The sequence below is a fragment of the Helicoverpa zea genome, chromosome 5 (genome assembly GCF_022581195.2).
Source record: "Helicoverpa zea isolate HzStark_Cry1AcR chromosome 5, ilHelZeax1.1, whole genome shotgun sequence".
Lineage (NCBI taxonomy): Eukaryota > Metazoa > Arthropoda > Insecta > Lepidoptera > Noctuidae > Helicoverpa > Helicoverpa zea.
Genome location: NC_061456.1, coordinates 7303253 through 7320530, shown reverse-complemented (window position 1 = coordinate 7320530; position 17278 = coordinate 7303253). Strand labels below are relative to the sequence as shown.

Sequence of the window (17278 nt, the reverse complement as noted above, 5' to 3'; positions counted from 1 at the left end):
CCAAAAGCAAGAATCAGAAATAGCCCACAGCCTTTTTCGATAAATTCGTTGTCCAACACTGAAACAATATTTCAAATCCATGCAATGGTTCTGTCCAATAAGTACGTCTAATAGTGCCTGAGATGAGCGCGTTTAATACACAAACTCTTCACTTTTGTAAAATTAGAAAACATAGATGAAACTTATAATTGAACTCAATGTGCAGCTAATTAATTACTTAATTGTAATTTATTCAAAGATTATTCAATAAAAAGGCAGATAATGCAAGATATTTAGCACCATCCTCTAGATATCACCCTCTTGGAGGTTAAGCTCTCTAGGTAAAAACGATGGCAGACATCCCTACGTCAAGTTAGAGACCTTTTATTGAAAATTCAATTACAATGACATATTGCGCGGTGTTGGTAACCGCAGCCTTCTATTACATAACCCTTGTGATATCTACATACATACACAGTAACTATACATGTATGCACATCGTCAAACACTAAGGATATGTACCTTTCATATCATTTGACCTCTTTGGTTGCTACAACCAGTAATTAAAACTCATCTTCGTAGGTAGTGACGTCATGCATGATGTGAACTTGTGACCTGCCCTACTGATACATCCTCTTAGAACATGAGGGTCCGATTTAATGGGAGATAATGTTAGAAGGACCGACTTAACATAAGTAGAATTTTATATAACATCACGGTTGTTATTACTGAGCAACTCACTATGTTTATCCTACTATTTGCTCAAATTAAATATTCCATTACTTTTTAAAATACATTACATTATTTTTTACCCTAAACATTTAGTGCTTTGATATCCCGAACTATGTAATAATTTCTGGCACCCAAAGACTTTAACCGGAGCATTCTTCTGGTTTATTCTGAAAGTGTAACACGATGGTCAATTGCACTGGCTTACGGTATGATTTGATTTATAGTTCACGCTTTCAGTATGGGCAATTAAGGTTCAAATCTTAACTGGATTTAATTGAGCACTCGGTTAATTTTTAATTTTAGTCTAACCCTTATGAAGTCATATGAAACTACGTGTATAAACCAAATAATTCAAGTAGCGCGACTGGACCACTAAATCGTCTGAACGCGAGCGTCTAAATGACCAAAGATTAAGATTGCTTACATATTTAGATGCTTATATAAGAAACCACAATATTTGCCTTCGTTTAAAATAGCCGAGGATATTTTAGATATGATTAGCACTTTGTTAATAGCTTTAATAGCGGTGCATTGTCATATTAGTGTGAATCTTCAATCAAAATAAAAATTGTACCTTCAAGGATAGGCGTTTGTGCGTCGCAAATGTAGGTTAAGAGACACACGTTTGGGCCGGCTGACGACAAACAATTTACACAATTTACAAATCCCTGTAACGTTTCTTGGATCACCTTAAATAAACTGTTTGCATGATTGTGATTAACACCTTGCCTCCCAATGAAACTTCGAAACATCGCATTGTCAATACATTGAAATGATATTTATAGCTCAAGTTGTAACTTCAGAGCATAGACGTTCAGGACTCGTCCTACAACCAACACATCCTTACTTCAATTGTTCACTTAAAAAATATCTTTAAAAATGATGAAAATTGTAAGTTATTTTGTATATTTTATCCTAAAAATCGAATTTAAAAAATGTGCCTTTAAGTAATTTTGAAAAACTGAATTTCATATATAAATCTGAAAAAAATAATTAAAACTCCAACACCAAAATAGATTAAAACGAAAAGAAAAAACTGCTGCAATTAATATTACCAAAAAGTTAACCACACAATTTTTGACCCTACCACATTTTTATTTCTAACCTTCAAAGTCATACCTAACACAGGTTACTAATTTCATACTTCTTTTTAATTTCCAGACTTTGATCGCCCTGGCCGCTCTCGCGCTGGTCTTCGCCCAGGAGGATGCGCCCGCGCCACCCGTAGCGGCAGCGCCCGCAGCCGGAACACCCGTCGAGATCGTCAAACAAGTAGATGAGGTTGACATCAATAAGTACAACTTCGAGTGAGTACATGTATTTTTTTTGTTTTAACCAACCTTGTTTTGTGAAGAAAGAAGACCTTAAAGTTCTTCTGATTAAATGTATTTTTCTTTGCCTGGCAGGCATTAGATAGACATGTCTTATGTTGATATTACGTATAAATTAAGTGAATTTTTACTTAGAATAATGAAGGGAGGGTGCTTGATTCGACTGGTAGTCGTGTTTGTAATACATAGCATTTTAACCTCAGCGGAATCTTTACTTGTTTATCTTTTACATAAGTTAACAAAAGGGCGGAAGACAGTCTATGCAATTACTGAATTACGCAGATAGAGAATTTCATTATACTTTATCATACATACGTGATCCAAGAAACTCGTTATAGTAATTTCTCTTAATTAAGGGTTATATGATTAGGAATTCTGAATTAAAGTAAACTATGTACCTAACATTTTATTGTTGCTATCTTTCAATGAAACGCAAATACATCTTATTATACGCAGCAAAGTACCTATTCTTGGGTATTGACTCATTCAAGCAATAAAAATGTCTGTATGACATAACGGGTAATGATTATATTCTTTATTTGAAGTGTTACATGAGCTAAGTGACCATTGTTTGTCAAAGGGCATCATCATCAAGATAACTTGTTTACTAACATTTGTGGGTACGCAAAAGCACGTGTCTTGTTTGGGATGAGGTATATCTGTGACCCACTAATAAGAATACAAAATTATCTACATATACATAATATGCAAAATACTGATTTTAATAGTTTCTCATTTATAAAATGTTATATTTACCAGTGTTAGAATGCTGATGGCATTGAAAAAAAATGCCCTTCCTTGACGTACCCCCTTATGTGTTTGAGCTTTCAAGCAATAGAGCAAAAAACTCTCAAACATATCTAACATTATACTTAGATATATATATTATACAGTGCAGCCTCTAACTCACACTTTCCCTCACCAGGTTCGAAACCAGCGACGGAACTTCAAGGCAAGAATCCGGAGAGTACAAAAACGACACTGAACAGCAGGGCCTAGTAGTCCGAGGCAGCTACAAGTACACTGCTCCCGATGGCCAGAAGATCTCAGTCACCTACCTGGCTGACAAGAACGGATATCAACCTACTGACGAAAATGCACCTGCAAAGGAACAGGCACCCGCTGCACCCGCAGCACCCGTTGCACCCGCCGCCCCGGCTCCTGAAGAATAAACCCCCCGATGATAATACTCCTTGATATAATGTCCTCTACTATTGCTTGAACCAAAAACATCGTATATTGTAGGATGTAATCCTAACTATGCCAAACTGTATATCACTGCCAAATAAAACCTGCAACTGCCTTAAATAAAGGTTCGATACGAATTGTCTTTGTTTTTATTTAATTTTATTTTTGCAACTCACTTATAACTACATACTAATATTAAGTATGACCATGCAATCGGCTCGTTGTTCCATGGTAACATGTATAATTATTGGTAGATATAAGACATGATTTTCCTATCAGTCATATATCAAAATCTAGTTCCAAATCCCAAAAAACAGTAGGGCTTTTATGGTTATTTTGTTTATTTTGTTATATATAGTATACTAGCCGTTTTCCCGCGGTTTCACCCGCGTCCCGTGGATACAATATAGCCTATGTTACTCGCAGATAATATAGCTTTCTAATGGTGAAAGAATATTTAAAATCGGTCCAGTAGTTTTTGAGTTTATCCATTACAACCAAACAAACAAACAAAGTTTTCCTCTTTATAATATTAGTATAGATAATGGTTATTTTGTTTAAGGATTTCTTCAAATCTGTAAATTCTTACAACCATATATCGAGATATTTTACATATAAAGGTCTTAAATTACCCTTCCGTTCAGTAAAAAGGATGAAATAAGTAGGTAATAAAAACAGCGGTCATAAAAAAAATGTTTAATCAACCAATGAATAGTTCAATTACAGATGATGGCGACATAAATACATATTTACTAACAGTTAAGATACCAAAAATAGTAAAATTTCATAAAATTAGTAATTAAATATAATGATGTTAAGTTAAACTCGCAGTAAATGAAATTACATAGGTGTACTTACCAACGTTTATGACATTAAAAAAGTATCCTGATATTTTCATTTGAAGCCCCACCAGCAGGGTATTCTTAATTTAACCTGTAGATTGTACAACATCTGTTATAATAAAGTTATACCTTATAATTAAGATATAATTTTGAAGAAGTTATAAAAATCATAATAAAAGTTTCATTCTTTTTATATCAGAATATCAGTTTTGAAAATATAGTAATAATCATTTTACATTTTCTCGGCTATCACAAATATTAGGTGCACAGTAGGTACATAAACACACATAGTTAAATCTGTAGGCTTCGCTGGTTTTTTTTAATGGTAATCTTAACTACTTACTTGTTAAATAAGAAGATACATTTGATGAATAAAATGAAAGTTTACGGTGTCTTTAACAGCTGGACAGATTAAGATGAATATTGGTATAGATAAAAAAAAATGGGGGACGCTTGTAGGCTTTAACCTAATGTTTGAAGTATTACTCTTGGCGGTTAAACGGAGGCGAATTTACTCGCGGGAAGCAGCCAGTCTGTGAATAAAACAACTACTGTCAATAAACTTATAACTGAAATCTATAAATATAACTCGGGATCGTTGATATCATAATTAAAGTTTCATCCTTTTTAATTCAGATCAGCTTTGGATTGTTCGTAATAATCATGTCCTAATATTTGTTACCCATGACGTGCAAATGAAAGTGTCTCATTTAAAATGAAGATTAAAATTGTATATTAACATAACCTACGCTATTGACATGTCTCATGTTTGCGTAAATAAAAGTTATGTCACAATCTAAAGCACTTAATCTCGACTTCAATCTGTTGTTTAATAAATAATGAAATACATGAACTCTTACCTGCTATACGTTTCGCTGAGAAATGCGGTTCAACTGATAAAACTGTCCTAAAATACATTTTGAGAGAGTAAACATGCTCAAATTAAGTGCCTGCTAAAACATTGTCTGCACGAAGCCACTAAATAAAAATGCACGACGAAGAGAAGCAGTGCGGTGACCATGATTTACGGTAATGTTAGAAATGTATTTTATTGTCAAATGTATTTTTTATCCTTTAAAGATATAATTTTATATAATTGTATCTAGGTATATGGGAAAAGAAGGATTTGAAGTGGTGGTCGTCTTATCTTTGTACAAAAATGAATGTTGTTATATTAAAACAGCTTCTATTTAATTATAATTACGCAAATATATTTACAATAAATATTAAAAAAACTATCCTAGTAAAAACAATGTGTAATTTATAAATATATAAAGTTTGTTAACAGTTTCTTTATTTTTTCCCTAAATTTGGTCACCCAAAATGACTAAGTAATTTGTCACGTTAATATAAAAGTTAGTTACAAAACCATGACACTATCGGTTAACTGTAATAAGTTTTTTGAAGCGAAACACATGTGACGAATAATGTCATGTCGAACTTATTTGCCTATTACCTTGAATAAAACCCTTAAGTTATAACATTAATTACGGCTCTAGATGGTTTCATTCTAGACATACTTACTGAAATTGTCACCACCATTGAACTAAAATATTGCACATCAACATGACCAACGTTTTTGTTTATTAGTTTTTCTATGGTCTTTTCCCTCCATTCCCACTGGTAAATAGATCATAGATCAATAATTTCTAAGTAGAAGTAGTAATTGGTTGAGGAAATGAAAGATACTAGTAAATATAACAAAATATAATAACCAGTATAAAACGGTACAAAAGTACAAACATTAACAAATTACTGCTGGGCATTGGTGCCAGCGGGGACGACTCTGATCGTGGGCTTGTAGCCCTTGTCGTCAGCTGTGAAGGTGACCTGATACTCCTCGCCGTCGGGAGCGGTGTAGGAGTAAGATCCCTTGACGGAGATGCCTTGCTTGTCGCCGACGGTGATCAGGCTGGCTTCTTCTTGGCGGGCGACACCGTCACTTGTTTTGAAGCTGAAAATTGGAGAAAATGGGTGATTAGCTTTTGTTATTGTAGTTTGTGAAAGGCTTATAACGCTAGTCTTTTTACATTAATAGTTCTAACAGATTCCATGCACGTAAGAATTCAAAATAAATGTTTCCTGATTAGCTTTGTTTTCTAGTAATACCTAGGTTGGATTTATTTAGTGCTATTAAAAAAAAAAAACTTGTAACAGACAAAACACTGCATCTCAACTAGCCGTTATACTAATAGCCGACCCAACCATAATTGGGGAAAAGGTTAGGTAAAGGTAATATATATATAGTTTTTGTTTATTTGTAAATTAACATTTTATGTTTAATTGAATACTAATTAGTATGAATACTGGTTTATATGAATACTCACTCAAAATTGTATCCATCAGGATTGACAATGGTTTTCTCTGTCAGGATTTCAGCGATTGGTTTGTCTTCAGCAGCGATCACCGCGGCGAAGAGTGCGAACATGAACAATTTCTGAAACGTGACGAAATACATGATGACGTAATGTATATACAGTATTGTTCTAGGTTTTACAGTTTTCGTTGTAACCTTCAGCCCACGCCTTACATGGGTATTATGTAAAGTTTTATTCCTAATCATCGTCTTTTCTGAAATGGATATTATTTTACCTAAAAGGTTTAATGCAAAATGTTTTGTTTGGTTGTTCAAATATTCGGCTTTCAGTATTTTGAGTTTGATAAGAATAGGTCAAAGATAGTTTAAATTAAATACTCAGTACCTATGATTACTTATTTACATTAGAAGACCTACTTCTGAGACTCTAAAGGGACCAATAGCAGACTACCGTTTCTATTAGCCTAGAAGCTAGTTTTGCTAGTCCAAAGTCATCAGTCACGAAGATGCGAATTTTGAAGCAGAATATAGTTTCAAAAAATACATATTTAAGCATTAAGTCGAATAGTACTAAATCAAACTTACCAAAGCAATCATGTTGGTGGTTGAAGATTGGTGATATCCAAGTAGCCAGAACACAAAAATGTGAATGATACAAAAACCTTAGAAAAATCTCCTTAAATACATTGTCTGTTTGTCAAGTTACATCAATTGTAGAAGTGCAGTAACTAAGGTGATAATACGAATCAGGTGATGAAATGTGGCAAACGCTGGAATTGGCACATACCACACTGGCATACTGGGCAATTGTTTGTGCTTACCATCAATGCATATTAACCACTGTGTGAAGAACTAAGGACCTGTTTAAATGAGCGTGTTCCCATGGGATAGGCCAATATTAATGTTGTGTTATAGGACAGAGTTCAATTAGCAAATAATTGCCCACATTATTTTAGTGGTAGATATTGCATGTTCGGTCAAAAAAAATCATTAATGAAAATATTTTGTAGATCTATTTTTATCGAGACGGTATACTTACTTGTCAGAAAAAAAAGTACTCTGCATTATTGTAAAATTATTCTAGTTTTATTTTTGTATTCTTAAAATTAATCATTACAATTAAGTTGAGATTCAATTTTGGACAGTTATTTATGAGCATCGTATTGATATTTTTTAATCACTTTAACAATATTAATTTTGAAGAAGCGACGTCAATATTGTGAACTTCAACTATAAGAAAAGCAAAAATTATGTACACACCATCAGAAATATTTTCTGTTAATTTAAATAAATAAAATAAACAATTTCTATTCAATAAATAAAATTATTTTGTCCAGTCTTTTGTTATCGAAATTATTTTCGAACTAATACTTTGAAAGCACATCCATTGCTCTTGATGTATTATGATAGCATCTTGATGATTGTCCTGTAGCCTCGTTTGCCGGCCTTGTACGTCATTTGGTACAAATGTCCATCGGCGTCGTACCAGCGCACTGCGCCGGCGACATCGAGCGCTGCCTCCTTGGTGCCAGGGTTGAGAATTGCACCTTCCTCTGTCCGAGACGAACCATCCGTGGCGTCATAGCTGGAAATGAGAATGTAAATATTAAACAAAAAAATCATTTTTGATCCACAAAGTAGGTCATCTAATAGGAACCTAGGTAAAATTCTGATGCTGTTTAGATAAAATGCATCCTTGAAGTTATGATTGATCCAGTGTCAGTGGCTGGCAGATCTTTTTTATTTCATTCAATAAATGTGACAACCACGAGCTTTCGGTATAATAAAAACGTAGTTTATGTTTTGACTATGTGGATTGGACGAGCAAACAGTCATAACTATCATTTGCCACTACAAATCGATAAGGCGCTCTAAACTACGACATTATTATATAAATATAGGTTCGACTTCGAAACATAAATGTTCCTTAGTGACCGACTGCCACCAACAGAAATGGAAAAGTTACCTACTTAGCATATTTTGAGTCTATGTTGTGATTAGTGCCACCAAATAAGGTCATCAATAAAACAGCCTGCACAAGATAGTTTCGCTTTGGGAAAAGACGGGTTTTTAATTATTTTTTGTAAGAAAAAAAAATGCCAATTCGAAAAAGTATGTACCTGATTGAGCGTTTTTCTCCTGTATTAGTCACCTAAAGGCGTGTATTTTGTCAAGATACTTTTACTTTTGCCAGTAGAAACTACAAACCAACAACTAAACCGTAAAATAAATAAAAAACACGGCGAACGTTAAAAAAAAAAACAAAAATACATAAATTAAGGCAGCCAGTCATAATAAATGTTTTATCTAGAAATTCCAAAAAGGTTGGTAGACACAACGCCTACGCATAGCTCATGTTTTTGTCAATGTGAAGAAAACTAGTTTACCTATCCCATAAATACTTACATGTGATGAACGTCCTTGACTTTAAGATGCCACGTGAATTACCTTTTTTGGTCAATTTAAATGTCTAATCAGTTGAAAGAGGTCGAAGTAACATTTAGATCCTAAGATTGTGGCTGCTAAGAAATTCTTAGTATTTTTTTTCTATAACGACTTTTGCTTAATTTAAATATTAGGCACTAGTCAATACCTAATGTACCGAAAGTCAATACCTAATGTTCTATGTAGGTGATGTTCGAAAATAAATGGCTATAGACATGTCCTTTACGGACTACCAAGTAAAGGTTTGGATAGATGCTGTCTGGTTAGTGAGATTTTGACGAAATGTTGGCTAAACAAAAGAAATGCCTAGACGTAAAGTATTATGCAACGTCATTAGAAATGTAAGCTAAGCGTAAATACTGATTGTATATCCAAAACACAAAGTAAATTAAGTTCAGTCAAATATGAGTAGAAACGTTGAAACAATAATTATGCGAGTAAATGAATTGTTCAATGTTTGTTTTTTAACTGCAATATTTTTGGTGACTTAATGAAACTCTGCAAAGACGTTAACTGTCCCGTACAGTAAAAATAATGCAGACAAAAATTTTGCATGATGATTAAATTTATTGGAATTGCAATCTAAAACTTAAAGTAAGTGCACACTTAAGTTCAAGCAATTATTTGACTTCAAATTCCAATTGCTAAAAAAACATTAGATTACTTAGGTATTTTACGAGAGTTAGTCATACTATTTATGTATTACTAAAAATTTATTAGTGATTATTTAAGCATATTCGAGGTAAATATTCTTTAAGTTCATGCCTTATAAGATTTTGTACAAAGTTCAATAACCATGTTAAGTCATGTAACCAAACACATAGCACGTTAATAGATACTAATCATTGACATTTTCAGTATTTCAATGACTAATGACAGTATAGTTATTTCACACTTAAGTAATAAGTACTAGTCGACTTTGGACCAATTGCATCATCGATTGTTATTTTGTTATCAAGTAAAAAATACCGACTTAAAAGGGTTACGTCTTCCCATGTCCCTTGAAAATACATCGTGTTGCCAAAACTTTTTTCAGCAAACCTTAACATGGCCAATAAATTCCCAGAAAACGCCGGCTTGTATAAAGTTATCTGGGCTAAAAAACGAGTTATCCCGGAACACCTTAAAATACCACTTGTACCCGTATTAAGATTTAAGTGAAATTCGACCTCAATGGACCTTTTGGAGCTTCAGAACAGTGTTACTTATTCCTTAAAAAATCGAGGGCATTTACTTCTTCGTGTAACGGAGTGAGGGTACTTGGTACGTTCAACTTTAAGAAGGCGTACTACATAATGTTTTGTTTTGTACATGACAATGTCACTGTACAACTTTTTGTACAATACAAACTGACATGCATGATGTTCGAGAATGATGAACTTATTTATAAATGTATTGAAGATCCGGGTTCGATAAGCGTCAAATAATTGTTAAACCATTGGCTATGAAATGCTGTTGTTAGAATCCGTTGGAAACTATTTTGTGGTTCATAATTTTTAAAAGGTTTTTAAATGTTAGTTTTATAGACTAACCACTCATTTTATTGGATAGTTTTAACAATGAATCATTTTATGGAAAGATAAACATAATAGGCAAAATATTTTATTGATTATGAGAAAATGTAGGCCCCGCCGATAAAACGATTACTATTATTTATTTAATTATAGGTACATGACGTACATTGCGGATACAACTTAATAACTGAAGTACTTATGTCTTATAAGTACATCCACGTTTTTGCAATTAATTAAGAACAAATTACTTCACGTGCATTAAAATGATATCACCTTTTTTGCAGTACATTATTACGTTATTGACTTGATATTTAATAGGTACAGTATTTTTCAGGGTACAACCCTTCAGCTAAGTGTACTCCAAGATAAAGTTAGATAGTGTTTTTTCGCAAAAGGTCTATAGATAGTTTTTTGTTTCCAGAAGGTGCTTAGGTGTTTATATCATTTTGGTGAATGCATGTATGAGAATACTGGAGTAGGTAGGTAAACGCATCGTGTGAAGTTAGCTTGCAGTTTCCTAGTATTATGTGGGTTACACATTATAGTGGTTTCAAAGGATGCGAGCGTGCTGGGTCACGTAACATTAATATTTATGCCACACCGTTAAAACTTCCATTTAAAGTACCTACTGTTTTGACAAACCAGCAAGTGATCTTTTCTGTATTGCCTTTGTGAGCTACCTAACGCAGTAGAGAAGAAAGATGTCACAAATTGAAAAATAGTAAAAGCGGCATTTTGAATGCAAGTGTTATCCTTCCAATATGTGCATTTATTTTCCTATTCTTTATATGTATTTCACAATAAAAAAAAAAAACAACAATATTTAATGCATGCGCCTTAGGTGTGTTTATCGTTGAAAGCACATTAGCACCTATAAGCCGGTGCCGGCTATAATAATTAACTGCAAATATAATCCGATATCCGTATTTACTAGGTGTTACGAAACCAGACAATGGAAGTTGTGCATAGGATCAAACATTTGCCGCTATCCTTGTGGCCGAAAGCCAACAATGCATATCACGGAAGAGCGGTATAAAAATATTTGCTTTCCAAATAAACAGCGTTAGTACCTATACAGATGGTGGATCACGTATTCGGATTAACAGGTTACACCTGCACGTACCTAAGGACAATATAGAGGTCAATTTACATAAACATGACATTCTATAGTGTTGGTCCGCAAATATTTACGTCCATCTAGTGCTGTTGATGTGACTCACCCGTTTGCTTTCCTTTTCGTTTAGTATTCTAAATGTTGTTTGTCATTTTATTACTTGGCAATACTCTCGACTCGTGTTTTGATGAAAAGTGAAACATGTGCCTTTTCATTGCAACTTTGAAAAGTCTTCACAGTTACTCATATAAATATGACTAAATCACTTGTATCCTATTGTAATGTGTTCGTCAATTTTCCTGATCATTGCATTTGTCAAAAGCATATTTAAAATAAAATATTGAATTACTTTGAGGTAATGCTGCGTAACTTTTTCACGCAAGAGAGAGAGTTTTGATAGCTTTTGCTAGTTTTCTCACTTGCATTAATCCTACTAAGCAAGTACCTATCTAAACGTACTTGTGTTCATTGACAGCTGTTGTAATCCTCGAACACAATGATGTCAGACGCATAACAATTTTTATTTATTTGGAGACAGTAATTTATAAAAAAAATATATGACATCATAATAGGATAGACGGTAAGCGATTGAAAGCGGATTAAAGACTTGACTAGAGAGTGGGAGGACAAGTTAAACAAGATGGAGAGATACGACCATTATAATTACATGTGTAGTTAAGATATTTGAATATATTTTTTGTTCGATTCAAATTGAAGTTAATCATAAATGAATAGAGCTATAAAAACAAGTGGTTGACATGGTTTGGAAAGAGGTTTATTAGGAGTAATTATTGGTTTTTACGAGGATCAAAATACAGCTATTGTAATTGCCTGGTAATTTACTGTAATTATGTTTAGCAAAAAACAAATCCTAATTTGTTGAACAACTTTCTAAGTCAAATTTCCTGTCCATGTTCAGGGTTCAAGAAGGTCATAAAATGTATATTTTTTTTTAGTTCTGGTTGCTCTTTTTGTTTAGTCTAGTGTTCAACTTAATTTAAATTTTATTTTTTGTAATTTTTGCGAAGTTTCTATACAATACTTGCTGGGAAAAAATACAGTGCGATTTCAAAATAGGAAGGTTATATTTGTATCTAACTACAAACAATAGCATTTTAGCTTCATGATGTAATCTTAGAGTTTTATGGCTTACAAATGAAGCAAGAAATAACTGGTTAGGGGTGTCAGGGTCTGTTGTGGTCTGCGTCAATTTGAAGACAGACACACATGATGTGTCAATTTTGCAATCGAGCTGCTCAGACGAATGTCACTAGAATTAGTAAAATCTAGGCGTTGTAATATGATATGCTGTGTCGTATATCCTTGCATACAACTTATAGTGGCACTGTTGTGTAACCTAGGCTAGGCTTTACCTTAGGATTGACTAATTATGTGAAGACACCGTGGACTGTGTAGGTGAGTACGCACTTAAGTAGATGCTAACCCTTTCGGTTCCTTTTGCAACAGCAATCAATATTGATATTTGTGCTTAATCAGGAATAGAATTCCTGGCATGCTGACAATTTTCACTATTTATTTATTGGAAGCAGTTTGCAAAAGCAGCCTCCATGTCGATAACTTGTGATGCTATTTTCTCTAATAAGTCACGATGACCTAATGGAATGAGTCTTCCTAATGATGGACATTTAATAAAGCCTCTGTTTTGACCTAGCCTTGCCCAAGTAGGTTGGGGTCGGCTTCCAGTCTAACAAGATGCAACCGAATATCTTTAATATTTCATAGCTATTGGCAAAAAAAATAAATGTAAATCGATTCAGACATATACGATGCATTTAGAATATTTATAGATTGTGAGCCCAATTTGTATACGGTTTAGTGACTGGGTAATGTGTAGTAGTAAAATAGATTTATTTGATTGTTTTATTGCCATGGTCTTGATCGATTGATGAAGGTTTCTATTACATGTGTACTGTTTTCATCTAACGGGGTCAATGGCCTTAAACGTTACCAAGTTCTCATTTGGAGACATTGATGAAAGATCGCTACAATTCAACGCGTGACGGTTTTTAACTTTGTGTTAATTTTGTTGAAACATACGTTTTAATATTCTTTAAGCTTTTCGCCCATTTATCAAACTGTTATGATTACATAAAATATACTTAATTAAATACAGTATCTTCGGGCGAAATATGACTCGATTGATGACTTAATCATAAAGCTTAAAAGTTTTTCAATTGATTTAAAAGGTTATTTTTTATTTATTTATTTATTTATTTATTTATTTATTTATTTATTTATTTATTTATTTATATATTTGTTTATTAATAACTAATATTCATTTAGTAAATATTTTGAACAAATAATATTCGTGAATCAAGTTTTGATTGCCTATTCGGAAAATAATTTTACTTGATAAATGCGGAAATAACGTGTTAGGTATACAAAATATTCTTTCGATACTCTTTTGACAATATTGTGTCAACAATAAACTCAATACTGACTTTCTGATTGTTGAATTTTTCTCAACTTTTACGTGTGATTATTTGAGAACTACCTACCTCACCATTCTTGTGAATATGTGAGACAATATTATACTCACTGGAATTTGTAAGAGTTGGGCATGTTGGCTGTTTCGATGTCGTAGTTAAGAATCTGAGCTGCTGGCTGACTGTCTACCGCAGGACTCGCCGCTATCAGTTGCACCAGCAAAGACACCACACACTGTAATGTTAGTAAACAACAACATTAGCATAAAAACAACTCCCTGTTTGGTTAAGTGGTTGCGAGCGGGATTACTGTGCTCTTAGTCCTGAGTTATTCTTTGCAGTTTTTTGAAATGACAGTGCGGTTTTTAGAAACTTTCAAAAAGCAGTTCGGGTTCTGGAAGTTAAAGGTGTTGCGCCCCCGTGCTCGGGAAGGCACGTGAAGCTGGCTTCCTTGACAATAATTAACAATATTAATTCCACTGTCAGAGGCTACGAAGTGTATTTGAGAAACCTTTAATACAAGGGCTCGTTAGGTGATTACTGTTCGCTCGATAAAAAGAAGATGCATATAAACAACCGCTTGCTACCTCAATTACCTCTAATTACAGTCGTGTAGAATTCTCCTATAAGTTTTTGCGCGTCCTTAATTAAATGGACGATAACATCTTAAATGGAAAAAGCTTATAAACGCATTTTTTTCAAGGTCTCAGACCGGCTATAGACTGTTACTAAGGATTTTTATTGACTCTAATAAAATATTCCTTATCTAGAACACAAGATAGAATGTGATCACAAATATTTGAAGTTTGAAGTTTGAAGTTTGATCACATATTTGTGTATTTGGTTTCTGTGTCTATTTTTACTACCGAACTCCCGCCGTTTTTACGCACGTCCTAAAGGAGCTACTGTCCGTACCCAGATTAATATAAAACCTAGAGTGATAGGCATAAATAACGTAGTTTCCTGTTTGGAACGAATTGTCAAAATAGGTTCTGCATTTTCAGAGATTACACCGACATCAACTTGACCTGAAATGTAAGTTAAGCTGTATATTTAAAGTACACCTAAAATTACATTGCTCTTTACAATTTCCTCACAGACGTCTGTATGTAAATCTATCTTATTATTATATTTACGTGCACTCATTACCTAAGAGAATCAAGAGTACCAAGTAGATACAAAAAACGTATGTTTATAAAATATTAATCGGTTCTGAAAACTTCACTTATTTATTGCAACAATCTGATATCACGTGAATGATCCACACGTGTAGTTTTTCATTTATTTGTATCTAAAAGTATTATTTATCTATGACAAAATAACAATATGTAACATGTGTGACCTCAGGGTACAAACAACAAATAATGTTTTAAAGTTGTTTGGATAAGAATTTCGCAGATGATTTAATGAAGAAAAAAATAAACATGGCACAAAAATTCACAATCTTGACGGAAATACACTTGAAGGTATAATCACTTAATTTTCCTTAGAATTTTCATATTAAATAATTATATATCTTATTGCAAGTAAACTTAAATGCACGTTGTAAATGGCAAATCATGAATTAAATGTTGACTTCAAGGGAAGGCTTAATAGTTAATATGATGTACCGATACTTAAACCTGCAATGCGCAGATATAGCAAAGGTCAGAACCTAAACCTCTAACGACATTAGGTAAATCCAATATTCATACACTAGGCGTCGGTATTTACAACACATCTTCGTCATCACATAGCCGTAGGATGGTCGTCAGTTCAAAACACTGAATTTATGGGCACAATTTTCTATGCAAATTTCCACACTGTTTATTCCATTTTGTACGCACTTATAAACACTTAAATCGGGAAAATAATTACCAGAATAGACAGCATCTTGTAGTGTTTCACAGATGACAAAAGAAGCAGGTGACTTCCTGGACAGCTTGTAGTCCGAATGTGCTAACGGTTTCGCAAGATCTCCTTATATATAAAGAGTGGCGGGTGTGTGCGCCCGCTGGCCGCATACTAGCGGCGTGCTGCGCCCGCGCTGAAACAGAGCCAATTCTACCTGACCATTACACAGATCGACATATGAATGGGGCTAGGATCCGCTCAGTTGCTACGTTACGGATGTCTGAACAACAGGGTAAAACCCGCTATAAAGACACAATGCTCACTCAAATAGTTTTACGAATTGAAAGTAAATGCTGGCTATTTAAAATAACGTCTGTAAACTGGCTTTGTTATCAGTATTGTGGATAATAGTGTCTCTCAAATATGACTAATTGTCACTGACAGACACAAAAGGTAGTTGAATAAAAGTAGTACGAGTGCATATGTAGTTTTCGTGTGTCAGCACAGCAATAAACTTAGAGAATTTTAATCTAGCCTTAATAAGTAACAACTTTGTAAATTATGTAATTGCAAATTATTTAAATTATTGTTGTGCTTCATGAATATTAAAAAATCATTATCATTAAAATGTCTATCTTTAGATAATTATTTCACATCAGCTTCAGAGAGGAGAGCTTTGTCTGCAATATGAAAATAAAATCTGTGATAACCCTGTTTCGATAGCTTCCTTTCCTGTCGACTATTTAAAATCATACGCAAAAGCGTATCGTGCGTTTCTTTACAATAATATAACAACAATGGACAAACAGACTTATTTTTGCGTTTATCGGTAAAGGTAAAATTCCATTGGCAAATATTTTTTGCATTTTCTGCAGATGAAAGTTTCTCCTATACTCTGACTTCTTCACCTTTGATTCTGCTATTTGTCAACTTTATATGTTCTTATTTTGTGTCTTTTATAATTATAATACTTGCATCATGTTAATGGTTGTTTGACGAATAACCAGTCGATTTAGCAAAAGCTTATATTTTTGAAACTGTCTCTGAGGTACTTTTACAATAAAGATAAAATCAAATGTTATCAAATTCCATATAACTTGTGTAAAGATTATGTGGTCACTTGCAAATATGTATGTAACGGGAACCGTATATTTATTTCCTTAAAAAAACAATTTATTGGTCGGTACTTGTAATCTCAAATTAATGTGTTTACGTCATCGTTATTTATTTGCTGATGACGCATTTCTTCACTTGAATAGCGATAAGTAGATGCTAACTTGCACGTGCAATGGATGATTTAACGAAATTTGTATTTTACGTACTTGCTTATCAAGGAAATGGTGGTTGGGTAAAAGCATATTGAGGTGCCTATCCATTTATGAGAGATAATAAGAGAGTGAAATAATACCGGCCTACAGTGAGAGAATACGATTCCACTTTTGGGTAACCCACATTCATCCTGTGTCTTTTACTGTCGCAGTAAATAATAATTGATGTTCGAAATTGAAAAAATCGATAAAGCATTAAAAATAATTA

The 17278-nt window shown here is 33.5% G+C and overlaps 3 protein-coding genes across 4 annotated transcripts; 1 reads left to right on the top strand and 2 right to left on the bottom strand.

Moving 5' to 3' along the window:
- The first annotated feature begins 1517 nt into the window (after window positions 1-1517).
- Window positions 1518-3367, top strand: LOC124630532 (endocuticle structural glycoprotein ABD-5-like). The gene is made up of 3 exons (XM_047164479.1): window positions 1518-1602; window positions 1873-2018; window positions 2968-3367. The coding sequence occupies exons 1-3, from the start codon at window positions 1591-1593 to the stop codon at window positions 3212-3214; spliced, it is 405 nt and encodes a 134-aa protein (XP_047020435.1). The 5' UTR covers window positions 1518-1590; the 3' UTR covers window positions 3215-3367.
- Window positions 3368-5764: 2397 nt separating this feature from the next.
- On the bottom strand, window positions 5765-7199 carry LOC124630475 (endocuticle structural glycoprotein SgAbd-5-like). 2 transcript variants are annotated; one of them, XM_047164398.1, is made up of 3 exons: window positions 6975-7199; window positions 6400-6509; window positions 5765-6026 (listed from the first exon to the last, which is right to left on the bottom strand). In XM_047164398.1, the coding sequence occupies exons 1-3, from the start codon at window positions 6984-6986 to the stop codon at window positions 5825-5827; spliced, it is 324 nt and encodes a 107-aa protein (XP_047020354.1). In that variant the 5' UTR covers window positions 6987-7199; the 3' UTR covers window positions 5765-5824. The 2 variants fall into 2 exon arrangements, with proteins under 2 accessions (XP_047020354.1, XP_047020353.1); XM_047164397.1 differs by having other exon boundaries at window positions 6400-7199.
- Window positions 7200-7456: 257 nt separating this feature from the next.
- Window positions 7457-15909, bottom strand: LOC124630780 (endocuticle structural glycoprotein ABD-5-like). Its single transcript, XM_047164780.1, has 3 exons — window positions 15767-15909; window positions 14023-14144; window positions 7457-7974 (listed from the first exon to the last, which is right to left on the bottom strand). The coding sequence occupies exons 1-3, from the start codon at window positions 15779-15781 to the stop codon at window positions 7791-7793; spliced, it is 321 nt and encodes a 106-aa protein (XP_047020736.1). The 5' UTR covers window positions 15782-15909; the 3' UTR covers window positions 7457-7790.
- Window positions 15910-17278: the final 1369 nt, after the last annotated feature.

Coding starts and splice junctions, on each gene's coding strand:
- LOC124630532 (XM_047164479.1), top strand. Junction 2,019..2,967: donor ATCAATAAGTACAACTTCGA/GTGAGTACATGT, acceptor TTCCCTCACCAG/GTTCGAAACCAGCGACGGAA.
- LOC124630475 (XM_047164397.1), bottom strand. CDS start 6,635: ATGATTAGGAATAAAACTTTACATAATACCCATGTAAGGCGTGGGCTG. Junction 6,027..6,399: donor CCTGATGGATACAATTTTGA/GTGAGTATTCAT, acceptor TCCAATTTTCAG/CTTCAAAACAAGTGACGGTG.
- LOC124630780 (XM_047164780.1), bottom strand. Junction 7,975..14,022: donor CCCAACTCTTACAAATTCCA/GTGAGTATAATA, acceptor TCTCATTTCCAG/CTATGACGCCACGGATGGTT.